The 17,245-nt window shown below is 37.4% G+C and overlaps 2 protein-coding genes across 4 annotated transcripts; one reads left to right on the forward strand and one right to left on the reverse strand.

Moving 5' to 3' along the window:
- Positions 1-330: 330 nt before the first annotated feature.
- LOC104098854 (autophagy-related protein 101-like) lies at positions 331-6,647 on the reverse strand. Of its 3 annotated transcripts, XM_009605685.4 has the most exons (7): positions 6,363-6,562; positions 6,233-6,269; positions 5,028-5,113; positions 2,929-3,024; positions 2,471-2,633; positions 2,209-2,368; positions 331-695 (listed from the first exon to the last, which is right to left on the reverse strand). In XM_009605685.4, exons 1-7 carry the CDS (start codon positions 6,393-6,395, stop codon positions 620-622), a joined length of 651 nt encoding a protein of 216 aa, XP_009603980.1. In that variant the 5' UTR covers positions 6,396-6,562; the 3' UTR covers positions 331-619. The 3 variants fall into 3 exon arrangements, with proteins under 3 accessions (XP_009603980.1, XP_070052087.1, XP_018627171.1); XM_070195986.1 differs by lacking the exons at positions 6,233-6,269; positions 6,363-6,562 and adding an exon at positions 3,968-4,043; XM_018771655.3 differs by lacking the exons at positions 5,028-5,113; positions 6,233-6,269 and having other exon boundaries at positions 6,363-6,647.
- Positions 6,648-9,159: 2,512 nt separating this feature from the next.
- Positions 9,160-12,812, forward strand: LOC138905456 (uncharacterized). The gene is made up of 8 exons (XM_070193980.1): positions 9,160-9,810; positions 10,135-10,362; positions 10,506-10,565; positions 11,104-11,294; positions 11,415-11,652; positions 11,923-12,019; positions 12,298-12,582; positions 12,748-12,812. Exons 1-8 carry the CDS (start codon positions 9,160-9,162, stop codon positions 12,810-12,812), a joined length of 1,815 nt encoding a protein of 604 aa, XP_070050081.1.
- The last annotated feature ends 4,433 nt before the right edge of the window (positions 12,813-17,245 follow it).

The raw sequence follows: 17,245 nt of genomic DNA on the forward strand, positions 1-17,245 counted from the left end.
ATAACTAAAATAATTGCAGAATCCACTTATTTAGCCTCCAGAGCTAGCCTACAGAGGTCAGATTAACTACTCTAGGACCTCTAGGAATTCCAAACATTTTGGTTGCAGAAAAGCAGACTTTTGGCAGGCCGACCGGGATGAGCAGCTCTAAAAGAAGTCAAAGATCCGTTTTGCATTTCGATTATTTTGGTGCAGTTAACAAGCATGAAAGATCCATTTTGCATTTCGACCAAAGGGCATTTGCGATAGGAAAAACAAACAGTAAAATAATTAAGAAAACGAGAAATACCACAAAGGACAAAGAGAGAGCATTTTGCAACACTAGCAAAATGTGATTAAAGTTTCATCATGTATTGATTTCTTTACGCCATAGCTAATCTGAGAGTAAGTACATACAGAGAAATAGTAAGTAATACGAGAAAGGAGAACAACTGTAATTTAGGCAAGTATGGTATGTGCATATAGTTTTTCATTTCATTCAGTTGTGTTAGTCGTCTGAAGCCTCCCATTTACAACTTTTGGCCAGATTATTCATATTGTCAGGCATCCGATGACAAGCATTGTACCTCACCAACCAAGAAGAAAAAGAGAATCAGTCCCCCCTTTACGGCACTGCCAGTCAGCTGAGCATGTTTGGATGCCCTGTCTGGAGCATTCTTTTGAGCATTTCCATCCCAAAAGCAGAATCTGATGAACTAAAAGAAGGCAATACATAACTTAGCTAGATTGGAATCATCTTTATAATTCTTTACACAAAAAAAAAAATTGCGTTTATGTGTCCGCTTCAATTGAACTCAACTTTCCACTAGTTTATCACCAGTACACAAACTGCATCTAGCCTCCAAAAGTACTTTTGACTTCCCACAAGTAGCTTAAATCAAAGTCTTGATAAGATGTCACATTGTCACTATATTTTTACTAAGTCGATCTTCTAATTTCTATTTACACCAACATTGTTTGAGGAATGAGGATAACAAGACTTCTTGATTACAATGAGGACGGTTGTCAGGAGAGAATAACATACACCACAGTTTCATCAACTAGATAAGTTGTCTCTGTAATTGTGGCAAACACAAAGTCGAGGATAGTTTCAATATAAGAGTAAAAATGTAGTAACACCATATCATACTATCCACAGGATTGAGTCAATCCAGCGATCTAGGGCCTTGTTTGGAACCTCAGTAGTCATTGATGGCTAATTTCCACATGTTTTGTGATGTAATTTGCGATCTGACTTTTAGATTTCGGCAAAAAATAGCAAAAGGAACAAAGTCTCTAAATATTTGGGTCCCCAAAAAAATCCAAATTGCGGCAAGAGGAAGTAAGTCAATAAAAACTATTAAATATAAAGAAGATAACTGAACCCTGGTGTGTTTGATTCACACAAGGCATCATAGCAAGTATTGAAGCTATGAACTGAAGCCCGAATGCTCTATATATCCTAAACGAATGTATCTTTATATGCTGATTCACTTAAGCCTCTAGAGCATAGAACTATAAACAAAACGTAGCACGATTGCCAGCCTAAAGATGTATAGGTGGATGAACAAAATATAGCACAGTTGCACATCTTAAGATGTATAGATGAGAACATATGAAAAACATAAGATTACAACTACAGAAGGTAAATTGAAAGCCCAAAATTGGTCATGCAGTTTACCTTAATGAAAAACTGACTCATCTAAGAAGTGGTGTGATATCTATTCAAGGTAAAACTAGGAGAAGAGGAACACGAAGATTACATGGAACAAAAGATGAGATAATTTCAACAAAGCTGATATTTCCACTTTATTTTCCTCTCTATTTGGGTGGGTGGGGGGGTTAAAGAGGGAACTGATATTGAACTCATAAATCTTTGTCCCCGTGAAACTATCTTTAAGGGGTCAGGAGATTTTTGGAGAAAAGGTCAAGGATATCGAAGAAGCTAGTCACAAAGGTCTTTAAAACAATAGGCAAGTTATAATTTCTGGAAGAAATATTCATGCTAGTAACATCTGTATCATAGTCATAATTCCTATCAACGCTAATTAGAAACAAACAAATGTAAGAAAACAGAAGTGCTACAGCAGTGAACTCAACAGTCACAACTTTATGTATAGCCCACATAATAGCTTGCACAGTCAAACTTAGCAAAAGCATTTTCCTTGACCAGAGATAACTACCAAAAATAAGTCAATGTTGGTAACTTAGACAAACAAGGAAAATTACCTTGAGATAGTGATTTCAAACGGAAACGAGGCACCTTCAATATTCGGTACTGAGGGAATATGGTCCTTTTCATTTCCAAATTTGATAATCTGAAACAGAACTTCACGAAGAGATGATTCCAGTCCTGAGCGCTGAGCATTCCTCTCCTCAGATGCACTCTCTGTGATAATAGATAGACCAAGAAGGTTATAACTCCTTCAAAAATGTAAAAACTGAAGCATTTGTGAAACTAGAAGGCAAAGAAATAAAGACAAGATAGTACCTCCCGGGTTAACAACTTTGGGGTGATGAGACTTGCCAGAATCTGCTTTTGGATGATGAGCCACACTCAAATTTACATACCAGTGTTCCCAGTAGTGACGTTCAACTTTGTTTGTGAACCATGTGGCCTGTTTGTTTTTTACTTCATAGAAGGACAAGGAGATCTGCATCATTTTGACATTCCAATAGGAAATTCCATTAGCCACTACTAAATCCAACAGCAATTAAGTTGCAAAAACTCTATGAGTAAGAAGGCATAACAGAAGTAATATACAGCCTGTTTTGGAAGTAAAATAATACGAAATAAAAGACTCTAAGATATCATTAGAAAATCTCAGGAGGAATACGCACATTTAAAGAAAAACAGAGATAAATAGAGAAGTAAAAAAGAAAAAATTGAAAAGAATATTGAGGCCAAGACAGACAAGTTACCACCCAAACAGACAAGTTACCACAAACCTGGTGTTTCCTGTTGGGGTGCTTCTCCACCCTATCGATGAACTGGGTAGTCTTCTCATCAATTTTCCTCTCAACTTCAACATCACCACACTGCACCTGCTTAATTTAACATGAAAACAAGAAGAAACTAAAAATCACGTCACTAAATATTGGCAATATCTTGGAATAGACCCACCCCCCCCCTCCCCCCCCCACAAATGGAGAAAAAGGAGAAAGACTTAAAACTGAAAAAACAATCACTTATTACACTGAGATCACCTCAGATTGACACAATTCGAAGGACACCACTCTAGTTCTGACTATACACCAACTTCTTGTCTTAGTTTTAGTGTGTTTTAATTGACATTGTCCATATTAGGCAGTAGTTAGTTTAACTTCACTTTAAGTTTGTATCATCTTAAATCTTACTCAGTCGTTATTAACATCTGCTTTCTTAGAAGCTTAGTTACATTAGAATTCAATTAATTATAGTCCCCACAGAGTTCATAAAATCTTATCTGTGCAAAAAAGAATCTAATGAATAAGTGAACTAACAGAAATGGATTCACATTTCATAGTTAGTTGATTCTTGTCTATGAAATTTTAAAAGAACAGAGTAGATGTAATCAACATTTTTTCAGCATCAAAACATTAACTCAACCAACAGCAGAAGTTCAATGATTTGCTTCGACACTCCATTCAAAATTTTCGGGGGAAAAATTACAGAACACTTCAAAATTTTCAGAAAATAGCCATAAGGAAACAAAGACAGAAATGAAAAGGAAGATATCTGTAGTATTGTTAATAGATGGCATGTCCTTTGATTATGACGAACCAACTATACTGGATTAGTTCTTTATCCTAATTAAGCATCAACAAAACTTGCAATGGAGATGCTTACAACATTTGCCACTTTGATTCTACAATAAGATCATAATACGTAGGGAATCTCAGGGGGGAGAGAAAAGCAAACTTTTTATCGAAAACACAACGGAAAGAAATTGCACCGACTCAAGTATCAGCATCATAAAGCAACATTTATGTGAAAAACCTATTATACCAAGAGCATAGAAGTGGTCCATTCCTTTTCAAAGTGCATAACTTCATCTGACACATCTTTAAATCAATCAAGACTCCTGGGAACACATGTTCCAGATTCTTTGTTACTACTAGGGGTGGCAAACGGAGAGGTTGGGTCGGATATGGATGGGTCGAAAACGGGTAATGCGAAAACGGATAAATTATCTGACTCAGCCCATATTTAATACAGATAAAAAACGGGTTAACCGGCGGATAATATGGATATCCATATTATCCATGGCATGATCACTTTTAGAAGAATTCCTAGTCTCCCAAAGTTAAGTAACCCTCAATTTGAGGCTTTACAAATATAAAAGTTAAACTCATTAGTTATCCATTGGTTATCCATTTTTTAAGTAGATAATACGGTTCTTATCCATATTTGACCCGTTTTAAAAAAGTTCATTATCCAACTCATTTTTAAATGGATAATATGAGTGGATAACTATTTTCTTTTAACAATTTTGCCACCACTAGTTGCTACCAACAATTGATCCATACCATAGGAAGATGCACGTTTAACGAACTGGTGTCACGCGACACCGCTTCGTTGAAGTATTTTACTAAATATAAGTATTAATACTGTGAGGAAACGGATAAGTAGAAAAAAATGATATCAATTGACATAATTTGTCTCTTACCACATTAGTTATGTGTTTGATTTTGCTCTAAGAGTTTCGAGGTTCGAACCTCAACTAGCACATTGTTTTTGCAAATATTTGAAAGAGCCTCTATGGTTAAAAATTGTGATGAAGTAGAACTGAACTCATGGCCTTTTTCTACTTAGTACTCAACAAAGCCAATAGACTAAGACTATTTCTTGTCTAGAAGTATGATAATTATAGTTATTATTCTCATTTTTCTATAAATTTTGACACCGCTTACAAAAGTTCTTGTGTACGCTCCTGATCCATACACAACACTAAGGAGGACGACCGGGGGAAGGGGGGGAGGGACAGTACCAACCTAAATAGTAAGAAACAGAAAGAAAGAGATAAATACATTCAACCTAGTTTTTTGAAAGCTAAGAAATTACTTACATATGTAATGTCAAAAAGTTCCAAATCAATCTCCTTTGGCTGCACCAAACCTAATGCTCTATGAAACACGATTGTATGAAAAATGCCTGCAGACATTTTCACCTTTCTATTCTTTAGTACAGAGCTACACAAGGGATCCTTAGTACAATAAAAAAGCATTATGAATTCTAGGATTGCAATATAAATATATGAGACCAATCAGAAACCGAAGCCTACCCCTCACCCAACCCCAAATTTTGTCCATAACGTTATCTTGTAGAATGGTGACCAAACACAACGTAAACACTCTCTTCAGCTACGTCCTGAAGTTAAACATTCAACTTCAGTCTCTAGATTTTGTACTGTTAGAGATCTTACCTAAGGCAACTCGCCGGTATATGATTCTAATGTATTTGTTAAATTACTCATATTTTCTATTAGGCTGGTCTAGGAAACCAAAGTATTTGTATTCATAACGTTTATGATTTTCTCCCACGCTTTAGTTTCGTGACCATGTCAAGTGAATTACTGCAGTTATATGATAAATGCTATAGAGTTATACTAGTATGTAGTAATATTTTCCTAATTTTGTCACAATAAGAGTATCTAATAACTTTCCTTTGGTTTGATCATCAAGAACAGTAGTTTTCTCTCCTCTCGACTCTCTTTCACAGCCACAAATGAACTTCCAACTTCAACGGAAATAATCAAGGCACAATTCCAGAATTTTTCTAGGTCTAGCGACTAGGTTATACTATAATTCATCAGTTATACAATAAAATTAAATAATGCGAAACAAATCTGAGGAGATCACAGATGAAACTTCTTAGTCAAACACGCCATGACATGAACTTATCGAAATTTACGCATATTAATGGCCTAATTGCAATAATATTTTTTTTTTGATGACCGAGAAATCCGTCTGGGTCCGATCCTTTGGACAAATCGCAGCCTTCGAAACTCCGTGGATAATGGGCCCGCCCCTCTACCCTTCTCCACTTAAATACCAGGCTTAGCTTTGCATGGTGTGGGGGCTTGAACCTGTGACCTAAGACACAAATCCACCACCCTTTGCCACTTGAGCTAGGCCTGGGGCACCTAATTGCAATAATATTGTTACTCGCAAACACAATAAACTGGAAATAATGGCCGATTAATTGGATGTATAATCAAAAGAAATTAGAATAATTACAAAACAGAGCTGCAAATTCAAGTAGATAACTCACATCGTAGAACTTCTCGTATCTCAAATTGATTCACATCCTTCAATCGAAATCATTGCAATGTCAAAACTACAATGGAAGTCGAAGTCAAAATTCACTACATAATCAATATCAAAGGAAAGCGAAAACGTACCAGTTCTTTCAGCTGGAAAATTTCACAGTTCATGATTTTTTGCCTGGAGTTTTGTGTAAAGTGTGGCTTCTGCTTGGCAGTTGTAAGTTATTTTTGTTTTATAATCCAGTACTGGCGGTTTTACCCAATTAAATTTCACTCAGGTCCCTGGTGGTTTCTACATTTGCAGCTTCACTTCCTCTATTTTTTAGGTTGGTTTCGATTGACTCGTCACATTTCTTGCTTTCCCTTTTTGCAAATCTAATGGTTTGCTTAAAGACTCGGTATATGTCATTAAAATAAGTCAAGAAGCTAATTAATAGCTATTGTTTATATAGTATCGAGTTATTGATTTTGTTTTTGCTATTCAAGAAACAATTTTCGTATGACCTGCTTTTAAATCAAACCCTTCAAAATCAAACAATTAAATGAGATCATTTACAAATTTATATTTAAAAGTTCTAATAAATCATAATCCTTGATTAAGATTTAGAATAAGGAAAATTAAGGTGTCAATTTGGTTGGTTCAACGACGAATGAAATAAAGTTGCATAAATTTGCTTATTTAAACTAGCAACGGATTTTGATATGCGACAGCTATCAGATTAATTTTTATTTTTATCAGATTATCAGTTACACTTATTATAGAAATTTACTTATAATTACTTTAATAAATGATCCAGTAGTATAAATATTTTTTATGCCGTCAATGTACGAAAATTAAACTCTGATTTATGTTGCAAAGTTTGAAAAAAATATAAAATATAAAAGTTATTACAAAAAATCCATTGAAATACTTGGTTTTCCTCACATATTTCTTTTCTTGGTTTCAGTATTAGGCTTCATTCTTTAGGTATGTGCACTTCGCAAGTATAATTGCATGTTCTTCGCTGGAAATGCATTTCACAGAATATATCTTGAAGCCGGCATATATGGATAGCATAGTCGCAGGTATATTAACACGATATATTTTGGGGCGGAGTTAGGGCACAAGCGGTTCAACCGAACTCCCATTGCATTTCAGTTCTGACTATCCGAAAATATGACAAAGTTGACAATATCAGCATGTATTATTAATTATATTCAATCATAGCGGCAATTGCTAATTACGTAGTAGTCTGGTGGAATATTGGTTTAGATCCTGTAGTTAAACCAATTTGGAAGAGTCAATCTAGCGAGACATCTGGTCATATTATCTTTAATTGTCATGTGACCCATTTGAAGCAATCTTGAATAATAAAGCTGTCTTTATGTGACTTATACTTTACTGGTTAAGTTGTGAAAACAGTCATTTATGCTTGCATTAGGATAAGTTGTCTACATCACACCCCTTGGAGTGCGGCACTTCTCCGGACCATGCATGAATATGGAATGCCTTGTGCACCGGTGTTGGCCCAAGTGAAGTTTGTTTTGATGATTGACAAAGGAACTCAAGCATGAACCAGGTTCGTACAAAGTGAACACATACACGGGCAGAATTCAAGCACAAGGTAGGCACGTAAAGGAGATAAGCTTAATTAAGTGATATATTTGATATCTCCTGAACGAAAAGATTACATAAGTGATAAGGAGAAGGACTCCTTACGCGAGAGAACTCTATCCTAGATAAGGGAGGAGTTAGAAGTTGAAAGTAACTAGAACTCTTCCACCAAGGAAGAGTATAGCAATGGAACTCTAGTTATTTCCTATTCTACTAACTCTATAAATTGTAGGATGTTTTCTTTTTATAGGGACGCACAAACGTTGAAGTTAAACGTGAGTTGAGAGCAAAATAGCAAGGCATTTTGCAAGGAATTCTTGTGTGATTCAAGTGTGCGAACCTGAAGCTACATGAACCAGATAGAAGAACCAATTCCAAGTGTCTATCTTTTATTATATTTTCGTTGTAGTAGGTGCTTCAAGTTGTACCTTTCAGCTTTATCTAGAAGCAATTATATTAGGTACTCTGAGTATTGTATTCAAGTTAGAGTTAACTTGAAGTTATCGCAACAGTTAGAGGTTTATTGCCACAACGGGATTAGAAGTAATCCTGAGGTTTACAAAGAGTTTTATAAATACTGTCTTGGCTTAGTGATTTAGTGAAATGTTGGAGAAAATCCTACTCAGTAGTAGGTCGTGGTTTTTTCACTTTTTGAGCCGGATGTTTCCACATAAAAATACTTGTGTTCTTTACTTTACGTATTTACTATTTATGCAATAGTAGTAGAAGGAATAAATAGAAGAACCAGGTCTTTCTATAATCCGTGCACGTGAAAAATTAGACACCATATAAATCATCCCCCCCCATCCCCCCTTGTGTGGCATTGAAGTATAAAACATCAATTGGGATTAGAGCATGTTATCCTTGAAGAGGCTAACACCTTAGGAGAAGATCAAGATGAGTGCACCACCTGAAAACTGGGAAGGGCAATCCACTGCTAGGCCACCACTCTTTAATAGTCAGTACTACTCTTAGTGGAAAAACAGGATGAGAGATCACATTATAGGAGAGGACTATGAGCTATGGGACATTGTCACCGATGGTCCACTAGCTACCTTGAAGAAAAATGTTGAAGGAGTATATGTACCAAAGACAAGAGCGGACTGCACTGCTGAGGACTTGAGGAAGTGGGAGAATGCTTAAGCCAAGAAATGGCTTGTTTGTGGACTTGGTCCATATGAGTACAGCAGAATCAAAAGTTGTACCACTGCTAAGCAAATTTGGAACACACTGCAAGTGGCTCACGAAGGAACACCTCAGGTGAAGAGATCCAAATGAACTCTATTATACTCTCAGTATGAGAACTTTGCTATAAAGGAAGAAGAAACCATTCAAGAAATGTACACAAGGTTCACTACACTGACAAATGAGCTAAAATTTCTTGGAAGGATTATTCCTGAAGAAGATAGAGTCGAGAAGATACTGACTAGGGTTTTGCCTATCACTTGGGAGAGCAAAATCACTGACATCCAAGAATCAAAGAATATTGCCACTCTCCCACTGGATGAATTAATTGGAAATCTCATTGCTTATGAACTTAGGAGACAAACCATGAAGATGGATGTGCCTAAGAAGGAAATGAGCTTGGCACTCATAATCACTGAAGGTTCTGATCTGGAAGATGATGAAATGGCTATGATCACCAAGGACTTCAAGAAGTACCTGAGGAGAGTAAAGGGTTCTTCAAGAAGCCGAAGCTACAGCAAGTCAAAAGCTCCTAAGAAGCAAATTAATGATGGCTGTTACAAGTATGGAAAGACTGATCACCACATCAAGAATTGTCCTTTGTGGGAAATTGAATGGAAGAAGGAAAGAGTTGAACGAAGGAATAGGAAGAAGGAACAGGTTCAACCCAAGAAAAGCAACAACAAAGGTTCAACCAAGGCTATGGTCACTGTTTGGGGAGAAAAATCATATGAAAGCTCAGATGATGATGATGAGGATGAACAATCACTTATGGCTATTGGAGAATCTGATGAAGAAACTGAGGTCTAAGTGAAGGGGAGCATCTAAATATGGTACATGGATAGTGGTTGCTCAAAGCACATGACAGGAAGCAAGAATCAGTTCCTTTCACTTGAGGACCTTAAATGAGGTAATGTCTCCTTTGGAAATGGAAAGAAAGGTGAGATCATTGGGGTTGGAAAGGTAGGTAAGACTGATTCTCACTCTATTGAGAATGTCTACTTGACAGATGGACTGAAGTACAGCCTAATAAGTGTATCACAATTATGTGATAGAAGTAATATGGTAGCATTCACCTCTACAAAATGCTTTATGATTAATCTTACCATTCACAAGATAGTTTTGCAGGGGAAAAGAATGAAGAACATATATGTTGTGGATCTGTCCACACTTTCAGATAATGAACTCACTTGCTTAAGTGCATTGGATAATGATCCCCTCATTTGGCACAAGATACTTGGACATGCCAGTATAAGTCAACTCAACAAACTAGTCTCCAAGGACTTAGTGATAGCACTGCCTAACATTAAGTTCAAGGAAGATAAAATTTGTGAGGCTTGTGCAAAGGGAAAGCAGGTAAGATCCTCTTTCAAAAGCAAGAAAATTGTAAGCATCGCCAGGACGATGGAACTGGTCCATATGGATCTTTGTGGACCAATGAGAACATTGTGCAGAGGTGGTAAGAGATATGTTATGGTGCTTGTTGATGATTATTCTAGGTTTACTTGGACACTATTCTAACATCTAAAGGTGAAGCATTTGACATGTTCACTTCTTTTGTTAGAAAAACTCAGAAACAACTAGGTAATCAACTTGCATCAATTAGGTCTGATCATGGTACTTAATTTGAGAATGTTAAATTTGCTGAATTTTGTGATGATCATGGCATAAATCATAACTTTTATGCTCCTAGGACTCTACAACAAAAAGGAGTAGTTGAAAGAAAGAATAGGACATTGAAAGAAATGGCTAGGACTATGCTTCTTTCTAGTAAACTACCCCATAGTTTTTGGGAAGAAGCTGTGAACACTGCATGATACATCATAAATAGGTGCATGACTAGACCTCTTGTTGAGAAAACTCCCTATGAGTTACTTAAAGTGAGAAAGCCAAATATATCCCATCTTAGGGCATTTGGATGTAAGTGTTTTGTGCACAATAATGGTAAAGACTCCCTGGGTAAGTTTGATCCTAGAAGTGATGAGGGAGTATTCTTCACATAGTAAAGCTTATAAGATTTATAACAAAAGAATTATGTGTGTAGAAGAAAGTATACATGTGATTTTTGATGAAACTAAATTTCTTTCTGAGAGGCAGGAACATGATGATGAAGCAATTGGGTTGGTAAGAAACACAAATGAAACCACATCCCAGACTGAAGTTGCACCAGAGGAAGGAATAGGTGATGGAACAGGTCCTTCCTCCCAGGGCAACTTGACATGGGGAACTGAACAAAGAGGAACTGATCCTCAAACCTCTAGGGAACCTGTCCATGAACTTGTTCCTCAGTAAAAAAACATTGAAGAAACATCTAAGGGAAACCAGCTGGTTGTGAAACCTTACAAGTATTAAAGTTCTCATCCCATTGAAAACATAATTATTGATCCAACCTCTGGAATCAAAACAAGATCTTCTTTGAAGAATCTTTGTGCTTTTGATGCTTTTTTAACTCTTATGGAACCTAAAAGTGTTGTTGAGGCTTTGCAGGATGCAGACTGGGTGAATGCAATGCAAGATGAACTCAACCAATTTAAGAGAAGTCAAGTTTGGCATCTGGTACCAAGACCCAAGGACATATCAGTAATTGGAACAAAATGGGGCTTCAGAAACAAACTTGACGAAGATGGAACAGTTACAAGGAATAAGGCAAGATTGGCGGTTCAATGATATAGTCAAGAGGAGGGCATAGACTATGATGAGACATTTTCTCTAGTTGCAAGATTTGAGGCAATTCGACTCCTTATAGCCTTTGCTGCTTATATGGAATTCATTCTCAATCAGATGGATGTCAAGAGTGCCTTCCTCAATGGCTATCTAAAGGAAGAAGTGTTTGTCAAGCAACCTCCGGGTTTTGAAAGCAAGGAATGTCCTGATCATGTGTACAAGCTTGACAAAGCACTTTATGGGCTCAAACAGGCTCCAAGAGCATGGTATGAAAGATTATCAAATTTCTTGCTTGAGCAAAGCTACAAAAGAGGTAAAATTGATAATACTTTATTCTTGAAAGAAAAAGGTAAAGATCTCTCGGTAGTTCAGATATATGTTGATGATATAATCTTTGGAGCAATACTAATAAGTTAAGTAAAGAATTTGCTAAACTAATGGGGAGTGAATTTGGAATGAGAATGATTGGTGAGCTTAATTTCTTTTTAGGCTTACAAAATAAACAAAATTTAAATGGAACTATGATCCATTGGCAGAAGTATGTAAAAGAGTTGCTTAAAAGGTTTAAAATGCAAGATTCCAAATAAATTGACACTCTTATATAAACAACCACAAAATTGGATGTAGATGAACCCGGTTCATCTATTGATCAGAAGTTGTATAGGGGAATGATTGGCTCTTTGTTATATCTCACTGCTAGTAGACCTGACATTGTTTTCAGTGTAGGCCTTTATGCTAGTTTTCAGGCAAATCTAAAGGAGTCTCACTTGACTGTTGTCAAGAGGATCTTGAGTTACCTAAAAGGCACCACTGACCTTTGTCTATGGTATCCAAAAGGTAGTAATTTTAACTTAGTAGGATATGTGGATGCTGATTATGCAGGTTTTCTTATGGATAGAAAGAGCACCTCAGGTATAGCACACTTTCTTGTCTCGTGTCTTGTGTCTTGGGCTACTAAAAAGCAAAATTTTATGGCATATCTACTGCTGAAACTGAGTATGTTATTGCTGCCTCATGTTGTGCTCAATTGTACATTATAGATCAAACAGTAATTAATGGACTTTGGAATTGATATAGGTTGTATCCCTATCTTTTGTGATAATACCAGTGCAATTAGTATGACAAGGAAGCCCCTGAGCTAATAAAGAGCATCAGGGATCGGGATAGGGACCCTGGCATGAGAACTTTTCTTGGTGCTTTTTCTAACCCTGACTATGATCATTTTCTTCTTGGCCTCGGCAGGAGCGTCCGAGGAGTCAGGAGACCTTTTCATCCTCTTTATTTTCTCCTCAGCGGCTTCGGCAGTAGGCTGAAGTGAAACCGAGGGTTTTTCGGACGAAAGCGAGGCCACGGCCTTGGTAATTGCCCAAAGTTTGGTGGTTTTGGGCAAACTAGTGAAAGGAATAGAATTAGTCAAAATAATAAGATAAAATGGGAGTTCAATCGGCAGTAGGGGGACACTCACCATGAGAACGAGCCTCCCATTTGCCTTTGGAAGGCTTGTGCCAGTCACGCTAGAAATATGTATGTTATTTGCAGAAGCCCTCAATCCACTCCCTAAAATGAGGGACTACATTGGGGACTCGGGTGACAGCTGCATATTAGAATAAACGAATAATGAGAAAGAGGAGTAAATTCAAAAGAGTACTTTGTCAACTTAAGAGGTGGTGGACTTACATTTTGAGTTCCATTTCTCGGGGAACGGCAGAAACTTAGAGGGAATGAGATCTTCAATATTTATCCGAACAAACCTCCCCTGCTAGCCTCGTTCCCTATCCTCGTCTATGCACGAGAAGGGAGCCTTCTTTGCCCGACAGCGAGCTTGATTAACCCCCCTCGAAAGATCCGGGGGTTGTATACTCGGAGCAAATGGTCAACAGTGAACCGAGGCTCCTATGTGTTGTTGGCGAAGTCGAGGAGAAGGGTCGCGATGCTCTAAAAAGACGGGTGGATTTGCCCGAGGCAGATTTCATTTCTCTGACAAAAATCGAGGATCACTGTGTCCACCGAGCTAAACGTGAAGCGGTACATGTAAACACTTAAGTACCCTTCCACGTGCATCGTGATATCCTCTTAGGGACTAGGAATATGTCTTTACCTTCCCATTTTCAGTCCGCTCGAACCACTTGGAGCGTCTCCTTGGTGATGGAGCATATGTACCTCCATGCCTCACCTCGGTCTCCTTGTTTGGAGACTTTTTCGACCTTGAAGTTGTTGTCTATGGAGCAGCCTCCGGGGATAAAATCTGTGAGAGGAGGTTCCGAGGCTACTACTGGAAGGGTTGCCTCGGCACCTGTGGCAGAGGTAGATGTCGAAAGTGCATGTTTTGAGGAACCGACTTTGAAGTCTTGGCCATCTTAATCTGGAAATATGAGGGTTTAAAGATCTGGTATTAAGATTTGAAGATCCGGTATGAAGGTTTGAAAGTGAAGTATGAAGGTTTGAAGAAAAGAGATGAAGGTATGAAGATGTAAAGAACTACTTATGAAGATGTCAAGGATTGATGAACAGATAGAAAATTCGAGGGTAACTCAAGAAAGTTCGAAATTAGAAAGTAAAAAGGTGAAAAAAGGAAACCGGAGTTTTTAAAGGGAAAAAATAATGAATGCGTGAAGTTTTGCATTCGATACCTACTGAGGATGGTCAACTAGCAGTTGACACGTGCCCGAAGTCAGAACGACGCGACTGATAGGACATTTCGGCGGCTTGTCAACTTGCTTATAGCATACGGAAGAAGGAACCGGGGTCAATTAATCACTTCTCGTAGTTCCTATAAATCTACATTCCGAAAAGTGAGGGGACTATATGTGTACGGGTAATATTAGAGATAAAGTTATTCTCGATTTTCCAATGATGAAATGAGAGACAACGTGGTTCGATGCAGGCTCAGATAAAGCCGGGGGCTCCCAGATATCAGAGCCCTAGGGGACAAATGACGCACCAAAAATTGAACATGGCCAAACATAGGAAGAATCAAGCTCAAGCAAAACACAGAATCATGGCTAAAGGGTAGACGGTTAGAGAGGACGGACGAGGGGCCGAAATATCCGCCATCAACCGATTATTACGACGTGAAACTCGTCCGATATCAACTGCGGGTCATGTTTTACTAGAAGAGAAGGGTTTTTACCTTACTTAGACTTGCACTAGGATTGAAACTTCCCTACTATACAAATGGGAGAACCATTTCTCTTTTCAACCACTGTTGACATACATATCAAAGCAATAAAGTTAATTTTTATTTTCTAACTGTTGTTCAAAGTGTTATTCAGCTATTCATTTCTTCAGCTGCAACCAAACTCATCTCGAGGGCTCGATCGGAACTGGTCTCAGCGTTTAAACTTAAAGTCAAGCTTAATTGTTCCACGTTTGGTTTGATCGTTTTGTTTTCCTTTAATTTAATTATTTATTGTTATTAGATCATTCGTGTTAAATTAAATCACGTATCCTTTAAACAACGTACAAATTTAATTGTTACTCATTTTAGGGGTAAATAATACTAATAGCCAATGTCGCAGCTTTTGTGTTGGTAAGGCATAACTTTAGTGACCGCAAGATTGAAGCACTTGGGGTACTACCGTACTAGTGTTCACCTATAAGGGCAGTCCGGTGCACTAAGCTTCTGCTATGCGCAAGGTTCTGAGAAGGGTCGGACCATAAGAGTCTATTGTACACAGCCTTACCCTACATTTTAGCAAGAGGTTATTTTTACGGCTCGATGTTGTGACCTACTAGTCACATGGCAAGTGTCCACCTATAAATGAAACAATTATAAGTACGTTTGCCATAAAAAAAAATTACTTACATGCAAAGGCAGATTTATAGTCCAGATTATGAAGCACATAAATCCATGGTCTCTCAGCCAAACGAAGTAATTTATATATGTATTTCAGTTGCCTCCCTAGCTATAAACAAAATTTTGTGCCATAGAGTTCATAACTTGGGGCAATTGGGGTGCTACCGTACTAGTGTCCACCTATAAATGAAACAATTATAAGTACGTTTGCCATAAATAAATAAATAAAAACTTACTTACACGTAAGAAAATCTCTTTCAGTTGCACCCCTAGCTATTTGTATACTATAAACAAAATTCTTTTTATGAGTTCTAAAATTTAAAACGACAACTTTAAGTATTAATAATTAATTTTTATATTTAATATTTATAAATATTTAATAAAAAAATTTAACGTAAATACACTATTAGTTATTGAATTCGATCGAACTTGCATATGGGCTTCAACAGTACCAGTGCACTCAGAAGGAAAAGTTTTAGAAACTGAAGACACGTAGCTTGCTCGTCTTTATTACGGTACCAGTTCATTTTTTGTCGCCCCTTGTCCTCACGCAAGCACGTTTTAGTAGACTATATAACTCTATTTAAGGGGTCATCATGTCGATCAGTGTAACAGTAGTGATTGCCATGTGATTTTTTAAAGTAAATAGAACTAGAAATCCATGTCGTCATATGGAGAGTAACAATTTACTCGTCGTGTAAAGATTGTTATACCATCACCGCAGTTTAATCGATTGTAACATATTATGAAAAATCTATACGTTGTTAACAAATCAAACCCAAGGCCTAATAGTATACTAATTGTTACGGCTAAAAAACCTCTGCTGGGCAATCTCTGTAATTAAGAGTGGCTTGCATGTAATGTGAGTCAGCCGAATTGATGTTGGTGAATTCGCGATTTCCTTAGTCGAATATTGTATATCGTTAATAGTCCCATGAGCGCGAATTCATCAGAATCGTTGTGATGAACTGCAGACGGAACCAATAAATGATAGTTCTCCAATTGATTGATCATATAAATCTGAATGAAATTTCCTTTTGAGTGAATACAGTCAATGAACTAGAACAATTGGCTGCTTCAAACTTCACTCCATTAATTTTAATTCGTCTTTCAGTACTAGGAATTGCCATCTTACAATGATTATCGTTTGTACTTTCGTCCAGGTTTTTGTTACAGTAAGCAGACATAGCAAATCGGCATTCTTGATATGAGCCGCTGTGGCTATGACTCATTTAAGGGCAAGAAAATCAGGGACATATAAATGAGTAGGCAAGTCATGTGAGTTTGGGAGGATGTTACATACCAGCTATGTATTCACCGTTCCAAGTCAGATTTTGGGTCATCGGATGTCCGAGCAGGATGAAATGAAGTAGACACATAGGGCAAATATATGCTTTCAACGCGCAAACTTAGCTTCACTGGTCCGGTTGGTTTCCCAGTATAGCTATCCACATTTGTCTCCAAACAAGTAGCCCCAAAGCTATCTGATACTAGCAATAAATAGGTAAATAACTAAAATAATTGCAGAATCCACTTATTTAGCCTCCAGAGCTAGCCTACAGAGGTCAGATTAACTACTCTAGGACCTCTAGGAATTCCAAACATTTTGGTTGCAGAAAAGCAGACTTTTGGCAGGCCGACCGGGATGAGCAGCTCTAAAAGAAGTCAAAGATCCGTTTTGCATTTCGATTATTTTGGTGCAGTTAACAAGCATGAAAGATCCATTTTGCATTTCGACCAAAGGGCATTTGCGATAGGAAAAACAAACAGTAAAATAAT

Source organism: Nicotiana tomentosiformis, chromosome 2 (genome assembly GCF_000390325.3).
Source record: "Nicotiana tomentosiformis chromosome 2, ASM39032v3, whole genome shotgun sequence".
NCBI classification, from domain to species: Eukaryota; Viridiplantae; Streptophyta; class Magnoliopsida; order Solanales; family Solanaceae; genus Nicotiana; species Nicotiana tomentosiformis.

Coding starts and splice junctions, on each gene's coding strand:
- LOC104098854 (XM_009605685.4), bottom strand. CDS start 6,395: ATGAACTGTGAAATTTTCCAGCTGAAAGAACTG. Junction 6,270..6,362: donor TTTTCCAGCTGAAAGAACTG/GTACGTTTTCGC, acceptor TTTCGATTGAAG/GATGTGAATCAATTTGAGAT. Junction 2,634..2,928: donor ACCCCAACAGGAAACACCAG/GTTTGTGGTAAC, acceptor AAAATGATGCAG/ATCTCCTTGTCCTTCTATGA.
- LOC138905456 (XM_070193980.1), top strand. CDS start 9,160: ATGTACACAAGGTTCACTACACTGACAAATGAGCTAAAATTTCTTGGA. Junction 11,295..11,414: donor GTCCATGAACTTGTTCCTCA/GTAAAAAAACAT, acceptor AATCAAAACAAG/ATCTTCTTTGAAGAATCTTT. Junction 11,653..11,922: donor GAACAGTTACAAGGAATAAG/GCAAGATTGGCG, acceptor GGGCTCAAACAG/GCTCCAAGAGCATGGTATGA.